Source organism: Dipodomys spectabilis, unplaced genomic scaffold, assembly GCF_019054845.1.
Source record: "Dipodomys spectabilis isolate Male_0828 unplaced genomic scaffold, ASM1905484v1 ptg000018l, whole genome shotgun sequence".
Taxonomy (NCBI): Eukaryota; Metazoa; Chordata; class Mammalia; order Rodentia; family Heteromyidae; genus Dipodomys; species Dipodomys spectabilis.
This window is the reverse complement of record NW_024870695.1, coordinates 12,459,764-12,474,052: the sequence shown is the minus strand read 5'-3', so window position 1 is coordinate 12,474,052 and position 14,289 is coordinate 12,459,764. Positions and strand designations below refer to the sequence as shown.

Sequence of the window (14,289 nt, the reverse complement as noted above, 5' to 3'; positions counted from 1 at the left end):
GACCCTGGGTTTAATACTCAACATAAATAAATTAGTCTACTTGAACTTAATTTTGGTATATGTGAGCAGAAATTGGATTTATATAACATTGTTTTTTTCCTATATGGATTATAGCCAGAAGTCCCATAACTTACTGATTCCATTAAGCACTTGAGTAGGTTATCAAAATAGTTGCGAAAATAGCAAATTATTTAAGAGACATACATTTAATAAGTTATTTAGTCAAAGTGTAGAGAAGATGAAGAACTTAGTACCTACACATAAAATCTTAGGGAAAAAAAATCTTACTGGCCTAAATTGGCTGTCACCATGGATAGAAGCCGTCAGTCTTGTAAAAACGATTACAACAGTGAAGAGGGCTATATTTCAGAGTAAGTCTGGGATTAAAAAAAAAAAAAGGAGGCAATCAACGGGCAATGCTTAGAACATTTTTATTAAAATACAAAAGGATGAAGCTAAGTAAAAAAACATAGTAAATATTTATAAAAACATTGATAATATCACTCAAGAAACACATATACCAATCTAGAAAGGTCCTAAAATCAGAGTTCAACATTCTCTAGAAATCTGTTCTGGGAGACAGGGACTCAGGCAACAGAGGGGACAAGTCAAGAGTTGACAGTCAAACAACTGGTCTAATTTTCTTGATACTGCTGACTATAAGTTCCTTCAGACATAGGGTGGTTTTCTTCAGCACATGATGTTCAGGATAGGAGCAATTTCTCATTGTTTAAACAAAAATCATTTAAAAGGCCAAATAATATTTGTACTAAAGCTATCAAGTTCTACTTGGTAGAATATTATCTATAAAATAAAGATGAAACAATTATGCTACTTCCTATTTAGTGAAAACAGGGAAGGAGGCAGAGTAATACTTAAGTAAAATGGCTCCAGTTTTAGCTTAATATTTTGATTTTTTTTTTTTTTTTGCTGAAGTGACCATATAATTTGAGTCTAGAAGAATATGAAATCTGATTTTAATCAAAGAAAACAGAGAAAGCACAGACAAAGTAGAGAAGAAAATAATGCTCACAAGGTGATCATTATTTAGACAGTACACTGTATAAGAAGCTAAGGGTTTATGGACTCTATTCACTTTACTTTGTTAGTCTTGTGTACAGTATTCAGGAGAGGAAATTAAGAACTTCGAGTAACTTAAAAACCAGTCTTAGGTGCAATGAGACCATTCACATTTTAAAACAGGTCATCTTCATCTGACTCTTCGAGGTACTTGATAGGTTTCTTGGCTCGTACAGACTTTGCCCGAGGAGCCACAGCTGAGTCAAAGTCCAGAAGGAACTCATCGGTCTCCCCTTTGGGTTTCTGAAAAGAAAATGCAAACCATTTGCATAATATAAATTCAATAGTATAATTTCCAAATCACAAGGAGTTTTCTATCTTCTAAGTAGTATAGTCCAAAATTACTGTTTAACAGTTGACTGATTTAAATTTATTTTCTTAAAAGTATATAAAAGAGCAAAAGCTTAGTTAGGTGTTTTAAAACGTCTATAGCAAAGGCCTAGGGATAAATACCTTGCTTGTGGCTGCTTTAGAAATGATTTTCTCAAAATTAGAGTCAGAATCATCAGAAGTGGATGGCTTCCTTTTGCGGCGAGTCTTGTTCTTGGCAGGATCAGGCTTTTGAGAGTTATCAGAATTTAAGGCTGGATCTGTTTTGGTTTTTTTGGGAGCTGCCCTTTTTTTGGTACCAGCAACAGAGGTGGAAGACTGACCTGCAAGTCAGCACAAGAAATCATTACCATCACTCTTTTCTTGGTGCTATTACTAGGGCTTGAACTTTAGGCAATGAGCTCTTCCTTGGCTTTTTCACACATGGCTGACACTCTACCTCTTGAGCCATGCTTCCCTCAGATGCTGGGCACGATGGCTCACGCCTGTAATCCTAAACTACTCAGGAGCTGAGATCTGAGCATCACGGTTCAAAGTCAGCCCAGGCAGGAAGGTCTGTGAGACTCTTATCTCCTATAAACCACCAGAAAACTGGAAATGATTCTGTGGCTCAAGTAGTAGAGTGCTTGCCTTGAGCTGAAGAGCTGAGGGACAGCACTTAGGCCCAGAATTCAAGTCCCACAAGTAACCCCCCCACCAAAAAAAGGGTCCTTCTGAAATGGAGGAAAGGTGAACACAACGTAGTTAAATGCAAGTTGTGGGGAAGAATGGAAGAGGGAAACTGAGGGAAAGTAAAAGAAGGGGTGTCCAAGAAAAATTGTTATTACCTGCTTTATATGGAATTGTAACCCCTTTGTACAACTCTTCTTTTTTTGGTTTGTTTTTCTTTTTTGCTGTTCCTGAGACTTGATCTCAAGGCCTGGGCTACCCTTGAGCCTCTCTGTGCTCAAGGCTACCACTCTACCACTTGAGCCATAGTGCAATTTCCAGCCTTTTCTTTTTATGTGATACTGAGGAATTAAACCCAGGGCTTCATGCATGCTAAGCGAGCATTTTACCAATTAAGCCACATTCCCAGCCTTGTACAACTCTTTAATAATAATTGTGTGTGTATATGTATCATAACACACCAAAAGAAGTCCCTCAAATTTGTCTGTCTATGCTAGCTCTGACCTGAGATCTCAAATCTCAGCATCCCGAGTAAGGAGGATTATACATATGAATCACTAGCACTGGGGCTAGCACAAGTGAAGGTTAAAATTGACTTGTGGCAGCCAGTCAGTTAATCCTAAGGTCAACTAATCTTTTTTTTCTTTGGGTCCGGTCGTGGGGCCTGAACTCTGTGCCTGGATACTGTCCCTCAGCTCTTCAACTCAAGGCTAGCGCTCTACCACTTGAGCCACAGCGCCACCTCCGGCTTTTTTTTTTCCTGCTTATGTAGTGCTGAGGAATTGAACCCAGGGTCTCATGCATGCAGGGCAAGCGCTCTACCACTGAGCCACCTTCCTAGCCCCAAGGTCAACTAATTTTAAAGATTTAAGCTTACTTTTTGTTGCTGTCTTCTTCACTGTCACATTCTTTTTAGAAGGTTGAGCTAGAATTTCAATTTTAGCTGGTAAGTCAGCAGATGGAAGGCTTGAAGAAGGGGCTACATTTTCTTCAGCATCATCCAAGTTAACTACTTCAAGTGGAAAGAAAAACAATTCATATAGATAACATAGGAAATCCATGAGACCATCTTGTCCTTATGAGCTTCTTTTTAAACACTTTTCTGGACTATATTAAACATTTGTTCTAATTTTAAGTTTCTTCCTTCCTTTCTTCTTTTTTTTGCCAGTCTGGGGGCTTGAACTCAGGGCCTGGACACTGTCCCTGAGCTTCTTTTTGCTCAAGACTAGGACTCTGCCACTTGAGCCACAGTGCCACTTCTGGCTTTCTTTGTTTATGTAGTACTGAGGAATGGAACCCAGGGCTTCATGCATGCTAGGCAAGCACTCTACCACTAAGCCACATTCCCAGCCCCAGGTTTTTGTGTGTGTGTGTGTGTGTGTGTGTGTGTGTGTGTGTGCCAGTACTAGGGCTTGAACTCATTCAGGGCTACACATTATATCTTGGTGATCTAGCACTTGAGTCATGCCTCTAGCTCAATTTTTTTCCTCGATGCCTGTCCTGGGGCCTGAACTCTGTGGCCCTTGTTTTGGGTATCCCTGAGCTTCTTTTTGTTCAAGGCTACCACTTGAGCCACAGCTCCACTTCTGGTTTTTTGGTAGTGTATTGGAGACAAGAGACTCATGGGCAGGGCGATGGTAGATCACACCTATAATCTTAGCTACTCAGGAGGCTGAGATCTGAGGATCTTGGTTTGAAGCCATTCTAGATAGGAATCCCTGTGAAACTCTTATTATTTCCTCCTCCCATCAAAAAACTGTTAAGTGGGCTGTGGTTTCAGTAGTAGAGTGCTGGCCTTCAGCACAAAAGCTTAGTGACAGTACCTAGGCCCTGAGTTCAAGTCCCAGGACTGGCAAAAGAGTTTCATGGGATTTCCTGCTGGGGCTGGGTTTTTTTTTTTTTTTTGGGTCCGGTCGTGGGGCCTGAACTCTGGGCCTGGGCACTGTCCCTCAGCTCTTCAGCTCAAGGTTAGCGTTCTACGGCTTGAGCCACAGCGCCACTTCCAGCTTTTTTTTTATGTGGTGCTGAGGAATCGAACCCAGGGCCTCGAGCATGCAAGGCAAGCGCTCTACCACTGAGCCAGGCTGAGACTGAGCCCAAGCTGGCCTCAAATTTACAATCTTCCATCAGCCTTCCAAACATTAAGATTATAAATGTGCATACAAGAAATTAAAAAAATTTTTTTTTGGGGGTCTGGTCATGAGGCCTGAACTCTGGGCCTGGGCGCTGACCCTCAGCTCTTCAGCTCAAGGTTAGCATTCTACCGCTTGAGCCAAAGCGCCATTTCCGGCTTTTTATTTTTATGTGGTGCTGAGGAACTGAACCCAGGGCCTCATGCATGCAAGGCAAGCGCTCTACCACTGAGCCACCTTCCCAGCCCCATACAAGAATTTTTTTTTTTGTCGGTCGTGGGGCTTGAACTCTGGGCCTGCGCGCTGTCCCTCAGCTCTTCAGCTCAAGGCGAGCGCTCTACCACTTGAGCTACAGCGCCACTTCTGGTTTTGTGGTGGTTTATTGGAGATAGGAGTCTCACGGTCTCTCCTGCCCGGGCTGGCTTTGAACCGCGATCCTCAGATCTCAGCCTCCTGAGTAGCTAGGATTACAGGCGTGAGCCACCAGCGCCCGGCCATACAAGAAATTTTTAACTAAGCACTAGAGGCTCATACTTACAATCCTAGTTACACAGTTGGCAATTCAAAGCCAGATTGGCAGGAAAGTATATGAAACTCTTAACTCCAATTAACCCCCAGAAAGTGGTAGAGAGTTAGCCTTGAGCAAAAAAGCACCTAATCAAGTACCTGGAAAATACTGATTACTTGTCTGATGTGTAAAAATAACAATAATAGCAATAGAATGCTAACAAGAAAAATACCTTATGCTGATTTTTTTTTTTTGGTTGGTTGTGGAGCCTGAACTCTGGGCCTGGGCACTGCCCTCAGCTATTCAGCTCACGGCTAGTGGTAGAGTGCTACCACTTGAGCCACAGCGCCACTTTCGGCCTTTTCTGCTTTTGTGGTGCTGAAGAATCAAACCAAGGGCCTCATGCATGCAAGGCAAGCATTCTACAACGGAGCTTCCTTCCCAGCCCCCTTATGTTTATTTATAAGTAAAGTATTTGGATAATGTAGCCAGATTTAGAACCCAGTTGGACCTGAGTGTCCCAGCAGAAGAGATACCTTACTGCTTTTACTTAAACACATACCTGACGTGGCACTTTTCTGTGGCTTCAGTTCTTTTTCAGTATGTCTAGAATAAAAAGATAATGTCTTGACAATCAATTCTAAGTATCAACAAACAAAAAGCAACAAAGAATGCATTATCTGTTAAAAGCATGGTAAAATATGTATTAAGAGGGTTAGAAACATGGCTTAAATGGTAGAGTGCCTGAGTCCAAACCCAGGTATGCTACAACTAACCAACCAACCAACCACAAAAACTCCATGTTAGATAAGATTCTTACTTTGGGGGAGCTTTGGTCTTAGGTGGACTAGCATCCGATGGGACAAAATCTTCATCTTCAATTTTTTCATCAAAATCTGAAAAATCTTCATCTGAATCCAAATCCACTGTGAATTTGGATTTTGCTGTTAAACATATATGCAAGGAATTAGAGAGGGCACGAGACACATTTAATTCAAAGACTGATGTAACATTTCAAGGATATATGTAGGCTTCAATTTAATCACCTAAACATGCTTCAATTCTTCAAAATATTTAGTGAAACGTACTGCTCTAAAGGCTAATTTCTGGAATTAAGCAGGGAAGCCATTGGCCATTCAAATCTTACAGCATGTATAGTACATTCTAAAGTTTGTCTTACTTGCAGCTCTCCGTGGCTCTATTTCTCGTGGAGGAACATCAAAATTACTTTCAGTACTACTCATATCTGAGTCTGAATCTGACCAGGGGTTTTTCTTCTTTCCTTTTTTGACAGGTTTAAATGGCAATGTAGTTTGTTTCTTTACCTTGGCACCTAGAGGCAAGATAAAATTAAAAACCTTATATATATACCCTTAGACTCCTTCCAATGTTTGTTTAGGTACCTGTCCTGGGGTTTAAACTCAGGGCCTAGACACTGTCCCTGAGCTTGCTTTTATGTACATATGTACGTCTGCCATGGGGCTTGAACTCTAGGCCTGAGTGCTGTCCTTGAGCTCTTCAGCTCAAGGCAGGGACTCTACCACTTGAGTCACAGTGCCACTTCCGGTTTTCTGGTGGTTGACTGGAGATAAGAGTCTCAAAGACTTTCCTGCCCAGGCTGGCTTTGAACTGGAATCTTCAGCTCTCAGCCTCCTGAGCAGCTAAGATTATAGGTGTGAGCAACCAGTGCCTGCTTTCCCTGGGCTTTATTTGTTTAGGACTAATGCTCTATCACTTGAGTGATACCTCTACTTCGGGCTTTTTTGGTAGTTTAGTGGAAACTCTTAGGGCTTTGAACCCTGATCCTCAGATTTCAGGCTTACAGGTGTGAGCCACTGGTGCCCAGCTCCAATGTTTATTGATTACGGCAATGGTACTTACAATATAATGTGAGCAGAAACACATAGTTCCTGTTCTTTATTTTGATTAGTCGTGGGGCTTAATTCAAAGCCTGGGTGCTGTTTCTGGGCTTTGTTGCTCAAGAATAGTGCTCTACCACTTGGAGCCTCAGTGTCACTTGTTTTTCTGGTGGTTAAAACTGCAATCTGGCTGGGCGCTGGTGGCTCATGCCTGTAATCCTAGCTACTCAGGAGGCTGAGATCTGAGGATCGCGGTTCAAAGCCAGCCCGGGCAGGAGAGACCGTGAGACTCCTATCTCCAATAAACCACCACAAAACCGGAAGTGGCGCTGTAGCTCAAGTGGTAGAGCACTGGTCTTGAGCTGAAGAGCTGAGGGACAGCGCGCAGGCCCAGAGTTCAAGCCCCACAACCGACAAAAACAAAACAAAAAACTGCAACCTGGATCTTAACCTCCCAAGTAGCTAGGATTATAGGCAAGACTCATCACTTCCCCAGCTTCCTTGAGCTTTTTTTGGCTCAAGGCTGGTGTTTTACCACTTGAGCCACATTGCCACTTCTAGCTTTTCTGTTTATATGGTACTGAGGAACTAAACCCAGAGCTTCATGAATGCTAGGCAAGCACTCTACTTCTAAGCCATATTCCTAGCCCCTAACTAAGTTTTTATATTAGGAAATAAATGCCATTTATAAAATATTGTAATACCTGGTTCTCTTTTCTGTTTCTTCTCCAATCTTTCTTTTAGGCCTTCTATTTCCATCCCATCCTCCTTAGTCTCAGTGTTTTCACTCTAAAAGACAGATTAAAAAAACAAACAAACAAAAAGCATAGCAAGAAAAAAATGCTTATTTAAAAAATTTTTTCACAATTCTTTCTTTTAAAAAAATTTTTAATGGTTATTTTTCCTTTTAGTTTATTAATTTCATGTGTATATGGTACCAAGGAATTGAGCTCAGGGCCTCATGCATGTGAGGCAAACACTCTACCACTAAGCCACATTCCCTGAAATTTTATTAAGAGAATATACCAAAATACAATATGGTCAAAGAGTATGTTTTTTTGATTTTTAAGAGGTCAGAAAGGGGCTGAGAAGGTGGCTCAGTGGTAGAGTGCTTGCCTTGCATGCATGAGGCCCTGGGTTCGATTCCTCAGCACCACATAAGCAAAAAAAGCCAGAAGTGGCGCTGTGGCTCAAGTGGTAGAGGGCTAGCCTTAAGCTGAAGAGCTGAGGGACAGCGCCCAGGCCCAGAGTTCAGGTCCCATGACTGGACAAAAAAAAAAAAAAAAAAAGAGGTCAGAAAGGAGTGGCATTTTTTTTAAAAGATACTTATTAATTTCTATTTTTTTATTTTTTCTAGTCCTGGGGCTTGAACTCAGGGTCCTGGCACTGTTCTGAGCTTCTTTTGCTCAAGGCTAGCACTCTACCACTGAGCCACAGCACCACTTCCAGCCTTTTCTGTTTATGTGGTGCTGAGGAATGGAACCCAGGCCTTCATGCATGTTAGGCAGGCACTCTCCCACTAAGCCACATTCCCAGTCCCTTTTTAAAAGATTTAAGCATTAAAAAGTGCTTAAGGCCGGGCGCTGGTGGCTCACGCCTGTAATCCTAGCTACTCAGGAGGCTGAGATCTGAGGATCGCGGTTCAAAGCCAGCCCGGGCAGGAGAGACCGTGAGACTCCTATCTCCAATAAACCACCACAAAACCGGAAGTGGCGCTGTAGCTCAAGTGGTAGAGCGCTCGCCTTGAGCTGAAGAGCTGAGGGACGGCGCGCAGGCCCAGAGTTCAAGCCCCACGACCGACAAAAAAAAAAAAAAAAAAAAAAGTGCTTAAGAAAGAAAAGCTAACAGTTAGAGGCGTGGCTCAGGTGATACACACTAGCCAATGAGCAACAGTATCAGATATTGAGTTCAAGTCCTGGTCTCAAAAGAAGAAAGCTATAGTATAAATCCCAAACTACTGTGTAAGGAATTTAATAGTTTAATTTAATTTTTTTGGGTCCGGTCATGGGGCCTGAACTCTGGGCCTGGGCGCTGTCCCTCAGCTCTTCAGCTCAAGGCTAGCCCTCTACCACTTGAGCCACAGCGCCACTTCCAGCTTTTTTCTTTTTGCTTATGTGGTGCTGAGGAATCGAACCCAGGGCCATGCATGCAAGGCAGGTACTCTACCACTGAGCCACCTTTCCAGCCCCAATAGTTTAATTTTAAACAGAATTTTGCTTTAAAATATTTTGTGTTACGTTATAGAGTATTACCTTAATTTTCCTTTTAATTTTCTTTTCTGCTTCTGCTTTCATTTCTATGGTCACTTGGGGAATGACTCTTTTTCCTTGTGGAGAAGGCAAAACTTCCATCATTTGTGTTTTCTTCCCCTTGGCTTTCCCTCCTTTTCCAGGAAACCCTATTTGTTCATCTTGTTTTTCCTTGGCTTCAACAACCTACAAAATAGATATAATGGAGAATATTAAGAACTATAAATATAACAGTCAGACAATGGCAACAGCTGGGTCCTAGTGGCTCACGCCTATAATCCTAGCTACTTAGGAGGCTGAGATCTGAGGATTGGGGTTCATTTGAAGACAGAAGGGGCAGAATAGTTTGTGAGACTTTTTTTTGTCAGTTGTGGGGCTTGAACTCTGAGCCAGAGCGCTATCCCTCAGCTCTGCAGCTCAAGGCTAACACTCTACCACTTGAGCTACAGCGCCACTTTTGGTTTTCTGGTGGTTTATTGTAGATAAGAATTTCACGTTTCATGCCCGGGCTGGCTTTGAACCCCAATCCTCAGATCTCAGCCTCCTCAGCTAAGATTACAGGCGTGAGCCACTGGTGCCCAGCAAGACTCTTATCTCCAATTAACCACCAGAAAACTAGAAGTAGAGCTATGGCTCAAAGTGGTAGAGCACGAACCTTGAATGAAAAAACTCATGGACAATGCCTAGGCCCTGAGTTCAAGCCCTACAAGTGACAAAAAACCCAAATAAATAGAAAATGGCAACAGTTGAGCTGATTACAATTGGTTAAATTGTAAGATCAATTTGAGATAAACTGTGAGACTCTTTTCTCTAATGAACCACCTGAAAACTGAAGTGACGCTGTGGCTAAAATGGTAAAGCGCTTACCTTGAGCTGAAGAGCTCAGCAACAGTGGCTAGGCCCAGAGTTCAAGTCCCAAGACCGACAAAAAGCCAGAAGTGGAGCTGTGTCTCAAGTGGTAAAGTGCTAGTCTTTACCAAAAAAGCAGAGGCAGTGCCTAGGCTTAGTTCAATCTCTAGAATCAACTAATCACCAACCAACACACCAACCAACCCACCCCCATCCCCAGTTTGACTAGCAAGCCTTGAAAAAGTAAACTGTTTTATCTTTTAAAGTTGACTTAGGGGACTGCATTCCTCATTTAAGATCTTTGTATCTTCTCAGTTTTAATTAAAGGTCTTTCCTATTGATTTTTATAAAAAGTAATCTAATAGCTGTATGCCTGTGGCTCACATATAGAATTCTAACTACTCAGAAGGTTGAGACCTGAAGGTCTCAGTTTCTGGACAGTAGGCAGACAAGTTCAAGAGATGGTATCTGCAACCAACCATTGAAAAAGCTGGATTGGAGGGGTAGCTCAAGTGGTAGAATACCAGCTGAGTGTAGAAAACTGCTGATCCTGATTGAGAGTGAGAGGTCCTGAGTTAAGGACCTGGTACTGGCAACAAGAACCCAAAACAAAGCATTTATCTCACAAACATTTACCTCAAACTATTTACTTCAGTCTAACCAGTATTATATGTGTATGTGTGTGTGTGCACACGCGCGCGTGTGCGTGCACAGCAGTTTTCTTTGGGGAAAGGCGAGGTGGGTGGGTGGTACTAGAGGTTTGAATTCAGGGCTTTGGCAATTGTTGTTGTACCAGTTAAGCTATGCCTCCAGCTTGGAATTTTGCTGGTTATTTTGGAGATGGAGTCTAGGGAACTTGCCTTCCCTGGCTGGCCTCAACTCTCTAGATATATCAGTCTCCTTAAGAGATGGGATTATAGGTACATGCCACCACATCTGGCTGCTTAACATTATTTTGGAATGTACCTTTATGCTTCCTATATTCTTTCTATGGTCAATTGTTAAATTTCTTGATAAAAAGGCAAATTGCTGGAATATAATATTTCATTAATAAAAATTTTAACATGTGCATTATATACTACATACCTCTAATTCTTCAATAAATGCAGCTAAGTCTTCTTTCCATAAATCTGATGGACTCTTTTTCTTTAATGTATCCAGTTCTTGCTCCTTTATAACATTACCAGAAAACTGAGTTAATATGTGTACAAATAACATTTTTATGTAGCACACAACTGAGTTTTAGAATGATACTAAGTAACACATGCAATCCCATTAACAAGTTACCTTTTCATTTCTTTGTTTACATAGTTCATCCTTTTTTTCCTTGGTTAGATACCAAAGGGGCATATCAAGAAGGTAGTTGAAGGATGGCCCTGAATCTGGTACAGATTCACTCTTTTCATTGTCACTTTCTTCATTTTCTTCCTCATCTGGAACCTAAAGGGTTAATTAAGATGTAGAATTAAAATGAAATGTGAACACAGTGGTGCTTAACAAAATTGTTAACCAAGGAATTACCTTTTGTTGGGCTTCTTTCCAGGCTTTCACAGGATCTGAATCATATCCCCTCTGGATCAGAACTTTAATAAGTTCTTTCTTAGGCTTGTTTTCTAATAAAGAATGTAGAGTAGAGAGAAAATACTTTTAAGTTAAGATTTTAGGAAAGGGACAAGGTTTTACCACAATAAGTCAAAAGATTAAAGCTGTAAATAAAACTCTTTGTTTTGCACATATATATGTACATCCTGGTAAATAGACAAATCTCCATAAACTAAGGGCAAGTGTCAATTACTGGGGGCAGTCAAATAATTTGAAGTGTGATCCAATCATAATTTTTTTTTTTTTGGTCATGGGGCTTGAACTCTGGGGCTGGGAGCTGTCCCTTAGCTCTTCAGCTCAATGCTAGGGCTCTACCACTTGAGCTACAGCACCACTTCCGGTTTCCTGGTGGTTTATTGGAGATAAGTTTCATGGCCTTTTGAACTGTGATCCTCAGATTACAGTAGCTAGCATTACAGGCATGAGCCACCGGCACCTGGATCCAATCTTATTTTTTGTTGGTCATGGGACCTTAACTCTGGGCCTGGCGCTGTCCCTCAGCTCTTCAGCTAGTGCTCTACCACTTGAGCCACAGTGCAATTTCTGCTTATGTGGTACTGAGGAATTGAACCCAGGGCCTCATGCATGCAAGGCAAGCACTCTACCATTAAGCCACCTTCCCAGCCCCAATCATAATTCTTAAAGGAATGAAAATCTTTATTTTTGGTATGTTTCAGAAATAATGGGCTGGGAAGGTGGCTCAGTGGTAGAGCACTTGCCTTGCATGTTCGAGGCCCTGGGTTCGATTCCTCAGCACCACATAAGCAAAAAGAAAAAAGCCGGATGTGGCGCTGTGGCTCAAGTGGTAGAGCGCTAGCCTTGAGCTGAAGAGCTGAGGGACAGCGCCCAGGCCCAGAGTTCAGGCCCCACGACCGGACCCAAAAAAAAAAAAAAGAAAAAAGAAATAAAACCTACCTCAACTATGCTCTCTGGCTTATTTCAACACTTGATAGTACATGGTTTAGTGCCACCCACCTAAAGAGTGATTTTTCTTGTGTGCTCCATGATGCATTCCTTCCCTTTTCCCTATAATACTACTATGTTTGCTGCAGTCAATTTATTGCACTTTGAGGTACAATGAGTCATTAGCTATATTACTTTTGAGAATCCACCATCTTCCAATTAACTTGACACAGATTACAAATTTAGATTATCTATTTTTATTCCTCAAGACTGGATAATGTCTATGCTTAATTCCAGTCAGCTAAGCCCCCTTTTCCCCTCAAATCATGTCTATAATCATTTATTTTACCTTTCCTTCAAGCAGTATTTGTGGTATAAGGGGGTTGATATGCTAGTCCAAGTAATTTTAGTGTATATCAAAACAAACTTGACTATAGGTGTGGCTCAAGTGTTAAACACTTGCCTAGAAAGTTAGGCCACGAGTTCAATCCCCAACATCACAAAACAATAATATCAAGTTCTGATATTTTAGCAGGCACTTGTGGGTCTGCTTGCAATCCTAACAAACTGGGAGGCTAAAATAGGGAGGCTCATGGCTAGAGGCCAGCGTGGACAAAAAAATTTTCATATGATCCCTTTGCCAAATAGCTGGATATGGTAGCATGGCCTGTCATCCTAGCTTTGTGGAAAATACAACTGGGCAGCAAGTGAGGCTCAGTGGTAGAGCAAGCTTGAGCACAAAAAGCCCCAGTACTACCAAAAAATATGAATAAACAAAACAAAAAACTCCAAGACCATGTAACTGATCATGTCAAGCATTTCTTTGTATCATGAGAAAAATCAGCCAGTGATTTACTAATATCTTGTGTTATTATGTTTTGGAATTTGCTAGTTTAACTCAATGAAATTAGGTGGCTTTTCTAGTTAGCTCTGTCAAAAGGTAAACCTTTTTTTTATCTCTTCCTGTTTCTGAAGCTTGGTGGATTCAGAGCTTCAAGTTCTAGTCTAGCCTTTTTGAAAACTCAAGGCTGGTGCTCTACCATTCGAGCCAAACCTCTACTTCTTCCAACCTATTTCTTTAATTTTCCTTACAGTCTAGCTTTAGTAAAGACTTCCCTTCCTGGTCACTTAAACTTTTAGTAGCCTTTTTCTAAGTAGCAATTTCTAAGAAAAGTCCCAGGATAGCGGGTGGGTGGGGATGGGGGTAATGGCTCAGCAAGGTTGAGGCTCTGAGTTCAAACTAGTATGGAATTAAAAAAAAAAATTCCTTATGATTAACGATTGTTTACCTGGCCTGATTTTTTCACTCATGGGCATACATTTTATTTATAAACAACTTATAATTATTCTTCTTGCCTTTTCCATCACATTTATTGTCTCTTCTTATGATCAATCAGTTTATAAAAAGAAGGTGTTTTTGAGTTCTCAATTTTCTTCTTGTCCAAATGTCAATTAAATCTTAATTTCTTTTTTTTTTGTTGGTTGTGGGGGCTGAACTCTGGGCCTGGGTGCTGTCCCTCAGCTTTTCAGCTCAAGGCTAGCACTCTACCACATGATCCACAACACTACTTCAGGCATTTTCTGCTGAGGAATCAAACCTAGGGGCTCATGCATGTAAGGCAAGCACTCTACCTCTTAATTTTTTAAGATTTCAATCTGTGGGGTTAGGAGTATAATTCAGGGATAGAGGGCATGATGAGCACTACAGAGCCTTGAGTTTGGCCAAAAAACAAAAACAAACATAACCTCACAATCGAGGAAAAGCTAACTCTGTCAAACTAGTTGATCATCAAATGTTTACATACCAATAACAATTTTTCCATCTATTTTTTCTAAGATAAAGCGAGCCTGATTGTTCAGTTTAGCAGATTCGGCACCAAGCATTCCTAGAAGCCATTCTTTTCTTAATCCATAATATTTGAGCCTGAGTTCAAAGAAGTCTCTTAGAATATCCAACACCGTGTCATATTTCTTTAAACACCCTACATGGTCAAAAAGTACCTGGAAAAGGAAAAAGTAGTGCCAAGAATCAATAAATTGGGTAAATTTAATACAAGTGGCTTAAGATACCTTTTAAAATTGGTATCATTCTTTAATACAAGTAGAAA

General features: G+C 41.2%; 1 protein-coding gene across 3 annotated transcripts in view; it reads right to left on the bottom strand.

Moving 5' to 3' along the window:
* Positions 1-415: 415 nt before the first annotated feature.
* Top2a (DNA topoisomerase II alpha) overlaps positions 416-14,289 on the bottom strand; it is a 34,160-nt gene continuing 20,286 nt past the window's right edge. The window contains exons 24-36 of one of the 3 annotated variants that reach the window (XM_042673614.1): positions 13,987-14,182; positions 11,198-11,289; positions 10,964-11,116; positions 10,763-10,846; positions 8,831-9,013; positions 7,283-7,367; positions 5,900-6,052; positions 5,540-5,663; positions 5,282-5,325; positions 2,957-3,091; positions 1,534-1,733; positions 1,194-1,323; positions 416-1,145 (exon numbers count right to left, since the gene is read on the bottom strand). In XM_042673614.1, the coding sequence (XP_042529548.1) occupies positions 1,195-1,323; positions 1,534-1,733; positions 2,957-3,091; positions 5,282-5,325; positions 5,540-5,663; positions 5,900-6,052; positions 7,283-7,367; positions 8,831-9,013; positions 10,763-10,846; positions 10,964-11,116; positions 11,198-11,289; positions 13,987-14,182 (1,578 nt within the window). In that variant the 3' untranslated portion in view covers positions 416-1,145; position 1,194. Of the gene's footprint in view, positions 1,324-1,533; positions 1,734-2,956; positions 3,092-5,281; positions 5,326-5,539; positions 5,664-5,899; positions 6,053-7,282; positions 7,368-8,830; positions 9,014-10,762; positions 10,847-10,963; positions 11,117-11,197; positions 11,290-13,986; positions 14,183-14,289 lie in introns of all 3 variants that reach the window. The other 2 variants (XM_042673615.1, XM_042673616.1) reach the window with 2 other exon arrangements.